Below are 13,313 nucleotides of genomic sequence, written 5' to 3'. Positions count from 1 at the left end.
ATAATACAGTTTTCGGCTAGAAATTTGTAGTTTCCTCTTGAAATTGTCAGTTATTCCGTGGAAATTATAAGTGTTTATTGGATGATATACATTAGGCAATAATATTCACTTCACTGTTGGAAATTTTTTGAAATTTTATGGAAGATGTTATAGTAGGAGAGGGTGGGGTAAAATGGACACTTTAGACTTTTTTTAAATTATTCATAACTCAGAAACAAATTGATCAATTGAGCTCAGTTTAGGCTCGTCACAAAGGGAAAGAATTGTTCTTTGTATTGAAAAAATAATTATTAAATTTTATCAACATTTCAACCCCTCATTAACATTTAAAAAAAGTCAAAAGTGTCCGTTTTACTCAGCCTCCCCTAAATCTCATGAGAGTGAAATTGAATTGAATTTTCTTGATTTTTATGAATTTTCACAGAATAATTAAACTGAAAAATCAAGTATTTTATTGATTTCCAGATCATTCGAACAGAAAATCAATGGAATATTTGATCGATCAAATGTAAAATTACTTTTGAAAATTCACGAAAATGTAGTTCTTTCCACTCCAACAACTTTATTACCTTGAAATCCCATAGTGCATATTAAAATTGTGCATCAAATTGCAGTAAATTTTTCGTCCATGAAAAAACTCCACAGCATCCCCACAATTTTTTAAATAATCCACAAACCCCCTCAAAATTAAATAAAGATTTAAATTTCCACATAATTTTCAATCCCCTTCTTCCCCAATTCCACATTCAAACAAATTTTGCCCCAGTAGGTAAATTACCGATGGACGCTCTTCTCCCTGACCCTCCAGTAGTCGTTAAAAACGAGAACCCCTCTATCAACCTATTCTACTGTCTGAGACACTGCGCAACAGACAAGTTCCAGCTTGAAGCCGGTCTTCACGCAAACCGCCGTCAATAAAAATTCCATTACCCCTAAAATACAACCAGCCCATGAAAAAGCCCCCAGAGGAACCCAAACCAACAGACCATCGCACCCTCCACCTTCGGAAATGGATTCTCCAGGTAACCAAGCACCTCAAAATAACCTCAGCACTGAACCTCTTGTCCCACATCTCCCAACAATTATTCTCTCCTCAGTTAAAAACAGCAGCCAGCCAACGAAGCAGATCTGTCCCTTCGGTGACAAATGCTACCGAAAAAATCCTGTGCACTTCAGTGAGATGAGTCACCCCCACTGTAAGCAAAAAAACAAAATCAATGGAATCAATGGATGGGGGTTCCCCCATCTCGAACTGAATTCCTCATCAGCCCCATGAAATTATTTTCCAGTGGAGGATTTAGTGGAGAATCAACTAGAAGACCCAGTGCAGCTCCCCGACTCCCTGGCCTTCGAATGCAGAGACAGATCCCTCCTCCTGGACCAGCTGAAGATCGTCCAGATGATCCTGCGCAAAGAGAGAGAAATTCCCATCTCAAATGGCAGAATGTCCTGCTCCCAGCTCACAAACTCTCAGTCCCCAGCCAGAGCCCTCCCATCCCCCCAAATCAGGAACTCTCCAGCTGCCCGCCTTCCCCTCGTCTCGAACCCCCAGGGCTCCCCAGTGTCATCCACGAGGCACCTGACCCCCTCAACCCTCACCTCAAAGCTCACAAACTCCCCAGCAGCCCCTTCCCTAAAACGAGAGATAGACTCCCCAGACTCCACAGAAGCCAAAAAGCCTAGAGAGCTTCCTCGATCCCAGACTCCCCCCAGACCCTCCCAGAGCCCTCCCCCTCCCTCTCAAGGCCCTCGCCCTTCGAAAGCCCTCTCGATCTTCGAGAGATACCACACCTGCTCCACCCTGAAGTCTCGTGAAGAATTCAGAAAGACAGCGATGATGCAGATGATAAGGGAGAACCAACCGATCCCCTTCATGGGGTCCAAGGGAGAATTCGACATGAAGTACGCACTGTCCTCACCCTACTTCGTCTTCCTGACAGCCGTGCAGGACTCACCGGAGACGTGGTCGCAGCCTTACTCGATCACCTTCCCGGAAATTCTGGACACGAGTCTTGGGGAGATCGAGGAGAGCCTCCACATCAACTTCATGGTGGACATTGGATGGTGTGTAGAGTCATCAATTTAGTCTTAGTTCAGTGGAGACAATAAATTCACAAATTTTCGAATTTGTTGTTATGTCACTGGGTTTAAATAGTTCAGTTGAGCAAGTCTAGTTTTTAATCAGCAATTATGAGAGAATATTTTCGATTTATGTGGCATTCAGAGTCTTCTTGTTGATTTGATATGAAGCAAAATACCCACATTTTACCTCAAAATTACGTCACACGTATTAAATAATTTATTGTATTTATTTATAGGAATTCTACTGGATTTCTATTAGAATTATATTTAAAAATTCTAGTTGGTTTAGCGTCAATTCTATTGAAGATTATGGAATTTTACCCTATTGTTCGTTAGGAGATATTTGATAGAAAAAAAGCCCATATTTAGGTTTTTCTTTAAAAATTCTTGGGAATAAATTTGCAAAGTATTTTCCGTCGTATGTTCATTTGGTTAGCATAATAAAATCCAACCAGAAAACACTTAGAAAATTCTTTTTCAAGAATTCTTATAGAAACAATACCAATAGAATGAATTGTACTCATAAATCAACATTCATATACTTTTCCTATGAACAAGTTAAATAATTTCAAAACACTTGATAATTCGTTGTTCCCTGTACAATTCAATGAATTTTGATAGTCGATTAATTTCTAAAATATTATGACACCGTCGCAGTGCTTGCTAATAGAAAGACTTCTCTCAAAATTATCAATAGTTAAACATTTTGGAGGTTGAATAAAATATGTGGAAAACTCCAAAATATCCTTCCAAAAATTATAAAATGGTTTCATCATTAAGTTGACTACATTACAATTACATATTGTGCCACATGTACACACAATCCGCAGAATGAATTGATACATAGGAGTAAAAAGAGATAAATGACAATACCATTTTCCATTCCAGGTTGTGCCTGCAGTACTTACTCGCCTGTCAGTCCCCGCAGATGCTGGTGCTGCTGGGCCAGAGGTGTGACACTGTCCCCCTCCCAGAGAGCATAAAAGTGGTGAAAGTCGAGCCCCCTTCGAAGTATGGAACTCACCACTCGAAGATTTCCGTCCTGAAGTACAAGACTGGGGTCAGGATAATTGTTTCGACAGCTAATTTGTACGAGGACGACTGGCAGAATCGAACACAGGCACTCTGGATCTCTCCTCATCTTCCGGAGCTTCGTGAAGGTGCTGATAAGACTGAGGGCGAGTCGAAGACTGGATTCAAGAGGGACTTCCTCAGTTATCTTCAGAATTATGGGCCCAACAGGGTTCAGCACTGGTTAGACGTCCTCGAGAGGACTGACTTCTCGTCGATTGATGTCTTCTTTCTGGCTTCTGTTCCTGGGAATCATAAAGAGGGAAACAGGGATCGCTGGGGGCTGAGGAGGCTGGGAACTCTGCTGTCCTCTCATGCTGAACTGCCAGCTGATGGGGCCAGATGGCCAGTTGTGGCTCAGTGCTCGAGCATTGGGAGTCTTGGGGCTGGTTTTCAGTCCTGGATAGGAAACGATCTGGTCACTACGCTCTCAAGTGAGACCAGGAAGGGCCTCAGGTCTGCCCCCAATTTTCAGTTTGTCTATCCCACTATTGAGAACTATAAACGGTCCTTCGATATGAGAGTTGGCAGCTGCTGTCTACCTTATGGGGGTCAACTGCATGCCAAGCAGAAGTGGCTCAGCAACTACTGCCAGTGAGTTATCTTCAATTATTTATCATCAGCTGTCATTACCTTCTCCAGGGGTTCTAATGATATTGGTTTATGTCGAGATCATTTAAGAGGCCGTAAAGAAGCTGTTCATTATTCAGTTCATTTGCATTTGTCGGTTTTGTGGGAATGGGGGAGGCAAATCGCAGCAGAATGACCCTCAGATGAAAAGTCCGATGGTTAACTGCAAATGTTTTAAAGAATTTCAACGAAAAAAATTGGCTAGTTGGATATCTTTGAAAATTTAACTACTCTGCAAAGCTAATAATTTTTTTTAGCAATAGAATGAAATTTGGAAAAATTCATGGATTATTTCGAAAGGAACATCTTGGAAATAATTTTAAAAGCCCCCAAATTGGAAATTTATGCATTCTAATTAACCATTGATTACTGATTAGTTTAGAAGAGATCATCATCTCCTCTAGAGATTGTAATGACATTTGTTTACGTCGAGATCAATTAAGGCTGTGGATTAATATTCATTTTCTTGGGTTTTTTTCAGTCAATGGAAGTCGAGTGATAAGGCCAGGTGTCAAGCTATGCCCCACGTCAAATCTTACACGAGGATTTCTCCGGATTTTAAGAAGATTCCGTGGATGGTCATCACCAGTGCTAATATGAGCAAGGCTGCCTGGGGATGGGGAGGGAAGGCTAATAACACGATTCTTAGTTATGAGGCTGGGGTTGTCTTCTTTCCAAAATTTCTGGTATCTTTTTTCGTTTTGGGAATTAATTTAATGACATTCAAAATTTTATGAACTACTTAAAACGTCTCTCGATGTTTTCCTCCGGAAAAAATGCACTCACATGCGGAATAATTAGTATGAAATTATTGAGTTTATCTCTTGTCTTGGTAAATTTGATTATAATTGAAAATATTGTGTGATTTCAGACGAATTCAACGACATTCCCCATTCAAGAGCCCGATGAGACAGGCACACCCCCATTTCCACTCCCCTACGATGTCCCACTGACACCATATGGCCCCCAAGATGAGATATTCACATTTGACTTCTTCAAAGACTAAGTGCTGTCCTCGGAGCATCGATTATGTCCCCGGATATCTAGTCACTCAAGCGAATAAAAAGTAAAGACGCATGTAACATTGCTTATCGCTGGTGATTACCATAAAAGAGACGTCTCTTCATTCCTGAGTGTCTCCTCATTAGAACTGAGATAATAATCAGTAGTAAATCATCATCACTCTGAAATATTTTCATAATTTTCTGTTAAATAAAGACGGATATTTTCGAAATAGTCGTTTAAGTTTCACTTTTATTTCAATGCCATTCCACACTCGCTTTCCACAAACCATCGGGTCTGAATGAAAGCCGGCAACTTCCTCGATATAATGAAGAAGTTTTTAAAAATCCAGGAAACAATGGGAAAATCATTCACAATGCATCGGCGCATGTCTTGCCTTCAAACTGCCGATAAGTAAATGATCATAATGCACGACGAACAATTATAGAGTTGTCGCAATAACAGATGTTCTCGTCCTCTCGATACCTTCCGCGTGGCAAATTGTCATTCAGTTGATTTTCAAGAAATCTTTACAATTTTTCTTTTTTTTCAGGCAAAATCTAAAAATTAAAATGCCTCCCCCCCATCCTTATTAATTCTCATAATAAAATTAAATGGAAGAAATCAGATATTTCCATACTATTTTTCATTATTTTTTTTTAAGTTCATTTTCATTTTTATTTCATACAGATCCCACAGCACACGGCCAATTTCAGAATCAAATTAAATAAACGCAAAGTATAATAATGAAATTAATGAAATGAACAGTTCAAAATAATACTCATGACGGAAAGGATTATTTAAACTGCTTATATTATAAAATTACTAGGCTATCTATTACATTCAAATGTCTTCATAATATCCACTCAGATTGTTTTTTTTCATTTAATTACATTATAATTGCTTTTGATCGGTTGGTATAATATCTAGCTAGCTAGCTATATCTATTTGTCATTCATTTATTCATTCGCTCATTATATTATTATTCAAAACGTCAACACCTCAACATTTTCAATCTTTCAAGTCCCTAAAAAAATAAAATGAACATTTTATAAATCCCTCAGGAAATTTAGAAATCTTTATTATTTCGGATATTTCCATTGAGACGAAAGCGGAATCACATTCCTCCGAATTTTCTCCACTATTACCAATTATGACTGGTAAAAATGACTCCCACCCATTGCCGCCTTAAAATTGAATACAAGAAATCAAATATATTCGTAATGTTGCGATTTCCATTCCATTTGAAGCTTCTCTCAGGTCAATGGAGAGAGCGTGTATGTGCATTCTTTCGCATTACTTGAACACCATGAGCCACCAATTACTGATGAAAATCCACCCTCGCATTCGAGTATCAATTATCCTGTCTCGAAAACTCCATTCAACCATTTCGGATATTTCGAGTGAATGAAAAATTAAATAGTATATCTCGACAGAAGTGCGTAAAGTGTTCTGTGACCAGTGGGAGGTGTGTCAGAGAACACTTTTCGCACGAGTGCCGAACCCCATTTTATGTCACACGACTATAAAATTATTATCGGACTCATGTGATAATAAAGTCAATTTCGTCAGATAATCATTTTACCGCCGGATGACGTAATGTACTGCTTCATCACTATGTGAAAAGTGGAATTTTTTTTTCTCTTTACGCGCACGTGATGAAAGCCACATTTTATCGATTGTCACCGCCAGCCACTATAACTGATAAAAATCAGTCCCACCCATCGTAACGAATCAGCGACATTCACAATATCTTACGATTCCCCCGGCATTCAGACCTTCAAAGGCCCTCATATCGATATTTCGAGTGAACGGAATACGAAAGTTCCTTAAAAATTTCTCTGACCTCGTTAAGCTAACAACCGATGGAAATCAAATCCCATCAATTAACATACGCCTTTCAAGAATCTCCCTCGCCCCCTCCGTCCGAGTCAGATATTAAGCACCACTTTCAATTTTCTAACTGATTCACTGAAAATCCCGTTCATCACGTGCTTTATCAGCTCCGTCACTAAAACGTCCGCAAACAACGGAGGATAAACACAATAAAAAATCCGGAAGCAATCGATGGCGCAAGCTGCATAACATTGCCCGTCACCAAAACACAAACAAGCTGAGGAGAAACTCATACAAGCACTGAAATGACGCATTTGAATCGAATAAAACTCTTTATTCGAAATTATTCTGTTTTTTCGACATTATTTTTCTTCGGAAATGAACTAACTCAAATGTTTATTTCAAAAAAGAAATTTTAAAAAACTTGTGATGTAAAAAATAAGTAACAAATCTTGAAATTTTGAAGAACGTCTAATTCACATGAACTTTATGTGGATTTTTTTACTGAAAAATCTGTTAATTTGTGGAATATTCAAGGAAATCGCAACTTTCTATTGACTATTTCTCTGAATTTTCAAACGTTTGAAAATTTGATTGAACGTGATGTTTCATGTTCACGATAAGTTTGAGAATTTGCACAAGTAATGATAAATCTTATTGAAAAGCGTTACAACAATCTCTTCAAATAAACCCATTTATTCAGTTCAAGCAAACCATTTCGTTCGATTCCACCAAAAAAAATCACTAGCCCCTATTAAACAATGCCGACTTGAATTTCAAAAAATTCCTGACCCCATTGTATTAGAATAAAAAAACATTCATCATTACATGTTAACAAATTCGTTCCCTCCACCGTCTAAACATCGATTACATTTCTACCTAATAAACTCTTCATTTCGACCAAAAACCCATGGGTTTATATTCTTCAAAAAATATTGATTCTACCTGAATAAAAACGCAAGTAAAAATCTTCTAGAAAAGCGTTACAACGACCTCTTCAAATAAACCCATTTATTCAGTTCAAGCAAACCATTTCGTTCGATTCCACCAAAAAAAATCACTAGCCCCTATTAAACAATGCCGACTTGAATTTCAAAAAATTCCTGACCCCATTGTATTAGACTAAAAAAACCTTCATCATTACATGTTAACAAATTCGTTCCCTCCGCCGTCTCAACATCGATTACATTTCTACCTAATTAACTTTTCATTTCGATTCCATGTGTTTATATTCTCCAAAAAATATTGATTCTACCTGAATAAAAACGCGAATAAAATTCTTCTACACCGTAAAAACGAATGACTGAATTTCACACATCTTTGTAAACATTTTTCAGACACTAAAAACATCTGAATAAGATAAAAATTTGCCTGAATTTCAGACGAACAGGTGCCTAAACATCGTCAATCAAGTTTGAACTTCAATTGTCATTTTACTCAGACGTTTTTCAGTGCCTGAAATGTCAACAAAATGTGTGTGAAATTCAGACATCCGTTTCGACTGTAGCAAAGCGCTACTACAACCTCTCCAAAAAAACCCATGTACTCCCTCCAACAAACCATTCCGTTCGACCCACCACCGAGAAAAACCGAATTCTGGAATTCCCCTCACATGAAGCTGCACGCGCGCGCGCCTCCCCCCATTCACCTGTAACCGATTGTTCAGCTATTGAACCCTGCCACCGCGCGCAGGTCCGAGGACACCGTGCTTATCTCCGTCGCGACGCCCAACGTCGAGAGGTAGGGTCCCTCCTCAGCGGTCCCCCACTGCTGAGAGCGCACTCAGTCCACTGAACGTCGGCCTGGCGGCTGGATCACGAGGTGACCGCATTGATCCGCCCCACAAATTCCCGAACAATCTCCGCGAACGCACCCCCAACACAAGTGAATTCGCTCTCCATCCCCTCGCGAGATCCGCGAGTCCCCGGTATTTTCGTTAAAAAAAATTAACGGAAATGCAGCAGAGACCATCGACCCTCCAAAGGTGAGCGAGTGTCAGACCCTGAGAATGTCGTTGTCCCTGTGAAGTGTTTCCTCAATCCCGATCTCAGATTAAAAAATGCGCAGCGAGTTGATAACCGGCTGTGTGGCCTTGCGTATCATCGACACCGGAGAATCCTTAAAAAAAATGTCGAGCGGATAAACAACAGGGGCTTGACACCAGTTCACCTCTGCGCAATGCGTCTCGGTACATGCCCCCTCGTGAATTTGTTGCCCGATCACTTTCACCTTCGCGCAAGGAATCGCGACCAAGACTGCTTTCGATTGCCCTCCACTGAATTACCTGGTTGCCGCAAAAATCATTGATCCAATTTGCGCATTCGATTGTTTTCCGAGTGATCGACTGGCTCTCGCCGACGACTGAGAGGACAATTCAATTGCCCCAGACGACACCAGCGGGGAATAGGGGAGTGTAATTACCAGGGGGTTGACGACGATGCCGGCATCTCCGGGTGGTCCACGAGAGACTGAAGCTTCACGTGCATTTGCTTGTGGTACGAGTGAATCGATACGTGTCTCTCATCTGGAGCATTACCCGAGGCGTGTGTACAGCACACTTGACACGAGTGGGTAAATAAAGAGGATCAGGCGAAGGATTAAGGGAGAAATTATGCTGGCGTGCTGGCTGCTCGCCGGCGCCCTGGGCGCGGTAGTGCTTTTGTATGCGCTTGTCGAGGTGCACTATTTCTTGAGAATGTTCGTCACGGTCCTACTGGCCCGCTTCTGCAAAAAACCAGTGCACATTCTCGACGAGACCACCATCTACGGTAAATATCACTTTCATCCCCCTTTCAGTGGGGGCTATTCTTGAACGGGTGACATGGATAAGGGACACCGATTGCAAATCTTGAATCCTTATGGATGCGGGAGTTGATACACTGGAGGGAGGCCTTGACCCGAGGGTGTGTGTTGTCTGGATACTGGAAATATCAACTCGGGGATCGATAGTCCAGTCGCACGTTTCAGTGTTCGGGTTAATTAGATTTGCCACGAACTGTTTTCAGATGGGGGGTTTTCCCCGAGTTTTCTCTCGTTTTCCAACTTCGTGACAATGATGCTATTGATTACACAATTAGAAAATTACTCGGGGGATTTCAAATAAGAATGTTGGAATTTTTTAAAATCACTAATTTTTCGGAATTTTTCAAGGTTTTTAGTACTGACAAATCAATTGATTTGTTGAGTATTCTAGGAAATTGGCTGTTTCTGGACCGTATGGTCGCTGTTTTCTCTCGTTTTCTAACTTCGTGACAATCATGTTATTGATTACACACTTAGAAAATTACTCGGGGGATTTCAAATAAGAATGTTGGAATTTTTTAAAATCACTAATTTTTCGGAATTTTTCAAGGTTTTTAGTACTGACAAATCAATTGATTTGTTGAGTATTCTAGGAAATTGGCTGTTTCTGGACCGTATGGTCGCTGGATAGCCAAAGGGGCGTAAGTGGTGTGTTTGAGCGTAGCTGTTACGACCCTTTGGGTGTAGGACGACGATATGAAAATGAAAATTATTGACAATTAGAAAATTCCGGCAATTGTTGTTCAGTATTTTTGATCTATTAAAAATTCAATTGAATAGTTTTTTTCGTATTTTTAACGTAGTAATGATATTTCGATGATAATTTCAATTATATCGTTAATTATAATCTTAAAATTACTCCTGAAATTTCAAATGAAAATATTGGAATTAAAAAAAATGACTAATTTCCTTGAATTTTTAAAGATATTTTGGTGCTGACAAATCATTTGAATTGTTGAATATTCTCTAAAATTATCAGTTTCCGGCCCATATGACAATGAGAATTATCGCCAATTAGAAAAATTCAAGCAACTTTTGTTCAAAATGTTCAATCTGTTCAAAATTCAATTGAATATTATGTTTAATTGATAACAAATTATGTTTATTGAATTTAAAAAAAAAACTATTGTATCGTTACACGCACTTACGGAATTGGTCAGTGACATGAATTCTAGAATGAATTCTTTATTCTCAATTTCTCCAAAACTCTTGACTTCACAGATTCCAGATTCTGATTGACACTGCCATTTCGCAGATCTCGAGAAACTGAGGCTAAAATTTTTGCGGAAAATGAAATAAAAACTCTCTCTAGAGGAGAAAAAATCCAGTCTATTCATTTTCGCAACAGAATAAATCCGAAAATTCGCTCATGAAATTCTTCTGCGGAAGTTCAATTCATTCTGGTCTATATTCTCTCTGTCATTACGATAATTAATTTTAGGATTGTGCACAACGACGGATGTCGACACACTCCTGTACCACATGAACAATGCGAGATACCTGCGCGAGCTGGACTTTGCGAGGGCCGATTTTTACGAGAGAACGAGCCTCTACCGTGAAATATGTTCGCAGGGTAAAGGAGTTGTTCAAGGAGCTGCGACCATAAGATACCGAAGATACCTGAAGCCCTTCTCTATCTACATGGTCAAGTCAAAGGTGAATATTCTTAAACAAATGCCGCTTTCAATAAATAATAACTTCCTCAAAGAATCGGGACGAAATAAATAATAAAAAGACACGAGAAGAAAGAATAACGATGAAGAAAAGATCGAAACGAACGAATACTCAACAATATCACCTAAATAAATAATCTGCAGCATCAATTATTCCGTTTTGGTCATAATCAAATGTTAACATTCAATAATACAGTAGACACAGAAGAAAAAAGTAATCGAGTCGTTGAAAAAATAAAATAAATATCCATGAAGTGATTAATTATCTCCCATCGACGAACGTTTCCTCGAACCTCTCGTCAACAATGACTGGCTGGTCCCATCAGTTTCGCAAAGTTTGCCAGGAAATACACAAATGTATTTGCACGAAGTAGAGTACCAAGTCCTTCATCTTTTTCAAACCACTGGAGTATTTATTTTCCCGTTAAACTGACGTGGGTTTTGCCCCTCTCCTTCATTAAATTCAATTTGTCATCTTTCTCGTTATTTCTTTCTACTCGTACGACGCATGGCAGCGTCTCAAGGCAATAGGCAAACGTGTGTTCAACGGGCAATTGATTAACATGAATCGGTCATTATGATTCAACTAGGATCAACGCACACCAATGCATTGGCAATTTTGTTTTAAATAATTCCTAAAGACGTATTACGAGTCCTTGGTGCAAGTGTTTTCGAGCAAATACGTGTTCACTTTTAATTAAACGTGTGCGTTTGAAATTGTGCGATTTATGCATTCTTTTTATTCCTTTTTTACAACGCGAGTCAGGGAATACGATGGAATTCACTGGAATCAGCAGTATTCTATTGAATAAAAAAGTTAACGATGCTTGATCGATTGACTTGATATTTTTTCCAACTCTCGCAGATTATCTACTGGGATGATAAGTCCATTTTTATGGAGCACAAGTTCATCACTCCACGTGATGATTTTGTACGTGCAATTGCAATATGCCGTCAGCGATTATTGGATTGCAATGCTGAGACAGTTATGGCTGCACTACTTGAGCGTGGAGTCAAGAATAATGGAACTGTTGACGTAGGCGTAACACAGGTACACTTGATTATGATAAAATGGGTAAAAATTCCATTACATCAATGCTAATGGAGTATTCATAATCCTGTTGGCTTTAGTTTTTATCTCAAGAGTGTTGTGACTCCATAGGTGACGCATGTGAGGCCTCAGATACCACCGGAAGTTGCTCGATGGCTCGAGAGCAACGAAATATCCTCGGCCACTCTGAGAGCCGGCGACAATGTTCCAGTTGTAACGACGAATTTTTGAGAATTATCGTCGTTAGGGGTTCATTATTATTGCATCAGTGCAGATATGACACTTTCTCGTCAACTCAGGATCTCTTGCAAATGTATTTTTGCGATGATTGTATTATATTATTTTATAGGTGTTTTTTTATGCACTGGGGGAATGGATTATTTTCCACCCACGTCTGCACGAGGTGTGTCGAGTTATTTGAATTATTGCGAGTGACTGGCGCACTTTTTGGGAGTGATTCTGGGATCGCTCGGTTATTTTGATGATCGATGTTAATTAATGTGTATATATTAATTATTATGAGGTATTATTAAAGTATTATTAAAGTGGAAGTGTGCAGTGAGTGAGTTTCAATGAAATTGGGAGGCGTTCTTATTTCATAAATCATTCCATTCATATAGTTTATTCACGGAGTGAAATATTCAATGAAAATTACATATCTTTTCCGTAATTCCGGAGCGCAATGTGGTTGTAGGAAATTTTACGGAACTGTCACGGAATTTTTCCAAAGCGTTCCCTAATTTTATCTGAATCTTACTAAACATTTCTCTCCGTGTTCATGTGACATAAAATATTCAACCTCAGACTCATTTTTCATTTTTTTTTCTCACTCCTTTCTCCTATTAGAACAGTTGAAGTGGTTATAACTTGAGAATTGTAAAATGAAACGAGATTGAAGAAAGTTGATGAAAAACGTGAACAACGAAGGGGCGAAAAACTCCATTATTTCGAAGTCCACTCGATTAAGCTTTCTTACGTAATCGAATGAATGCTTGATGAGTTCGGTTCACGACCCCAGAAATGACTAGACATTGACGTGAATTGCTAATCCTCCAGTAGTTCCCCCGGGAAATGAACGGGATTAATTCACGGCGACGAGAAATTGATTTTTCGTGAACGCCACAGTGTTACGATGTCATTTGGCTGAAAGGGAGGGGGGGGGGGGG

General features: G+C 39.3%; 2 protein-coding genes across 2 annotated transcripts; both read left to right on the top strand.

The window, feature by feature from the left end:
* Positions 1-876: 876 nt before the first annotated feature.
* On the top strand, positions 877-4,999 carry LOC107046933 (probable tyrosyl-DNA phosphodiesterase). The gene is made up of 6 exons (XM_015269659.1): positions 877-1,022; positions 1,098-1,196; positions 1,290-2,064; positions 2,971-3,747; positions 4,265-4,469; positions 4,655-4,999. The coding sequence occupies exons 1-6, from the start codon at positions 1,010-1,012 to the stop codon at positions 4,787-4,789; spliced, it is 2,004 nt and encodes a 667-aa protein (XP_015125145.1). The 5' UTR covers positions 877-1,009; the 3' UTR covers positions 4,790-4,999.
* Positions 5,000-8,408: 3,409 nt separating this feature from the next.
* On the top strand, positions 8,409-12,725 carry LOC107046865 (protein THEM6). The gene is made up of 4 exons (XM_015269587.1): positions 8,409-9,389; positions 10,865-11,079; positions 11,962-12,147; positions 12,259-12,725. Exons 1-4 carry the CDS (start codon positions 9,233-9,235, stop codon positions 12,376-12,378), a joined length of 678 nt encoding a protein of 225 aa, XP_015125073.1. The 5' UTR covers positions 8,409-9,232; the 3' UTR covers positions 12,379-12,725.
* The last annotated feature ends 588 nt before the right edge of the window (positions 12,726-13,313 follow it).

Source organism: Diachasma alloeum, unplaced genomic scaffold (genome assembly GCF_001412515.2).
Source record: "Diachasma alloeum isolate Michigan unplaced genomic scaffold, Dall2.0 Dall_scaffold_00183, whole genome shotgun sequence".
Classification (NCBI taxonomy): domain Eukaryota; kingdom Metazoa; phylum Arthropoda; class Insecta; order Hymenoptera; family Braconidae; genus Diachasma; species Diachasma alloeum.
The sequence above is the reverse complement of the archived record's forward strand: the minus strand, read 5'-3'. Positions and strand labels throughout refer to the sequence as shown.

Coding starts and splice junctions, on each gene's coding strand:
- LOC107046933 (XM_015269659.1), top strand. Junction 1,197..1,289: donor TGAGATGAGTCACCCCCACT/GTAAGCAAAAAA, acceptor ATTATTTTCCAG/TGGAGGATTTAGTGGAGAAT. Junction 3,748..4,264: donor TGGCTCAGCAACTACTGCCA/GTGAGTTATCTT, acceptor GGTTTTTTTCAG/TCAATGGAAGTCGAGTGATA.
- LOC107046865 (XM_015269587.1), top strand. CDS start 9,233: ATGCTGGCGTGCTGGCTGCTCGCCGGCGCCCTGGGCGCGGTAGTGCTT. Junction 11,080..11,961: donor TCTACATGGTCAAGTCAAAG/GTGAATATTCTT, acceptor CAACTCTCGCAG/ATTATCTACTGGGATGATAA. Junction 12,148..12,258: donor TTGACGTAGGCGTAACACAG/GTACACTTGATT, acceptor GTGACTCCATAG/GTGACGCATGTGAGGCCTCA.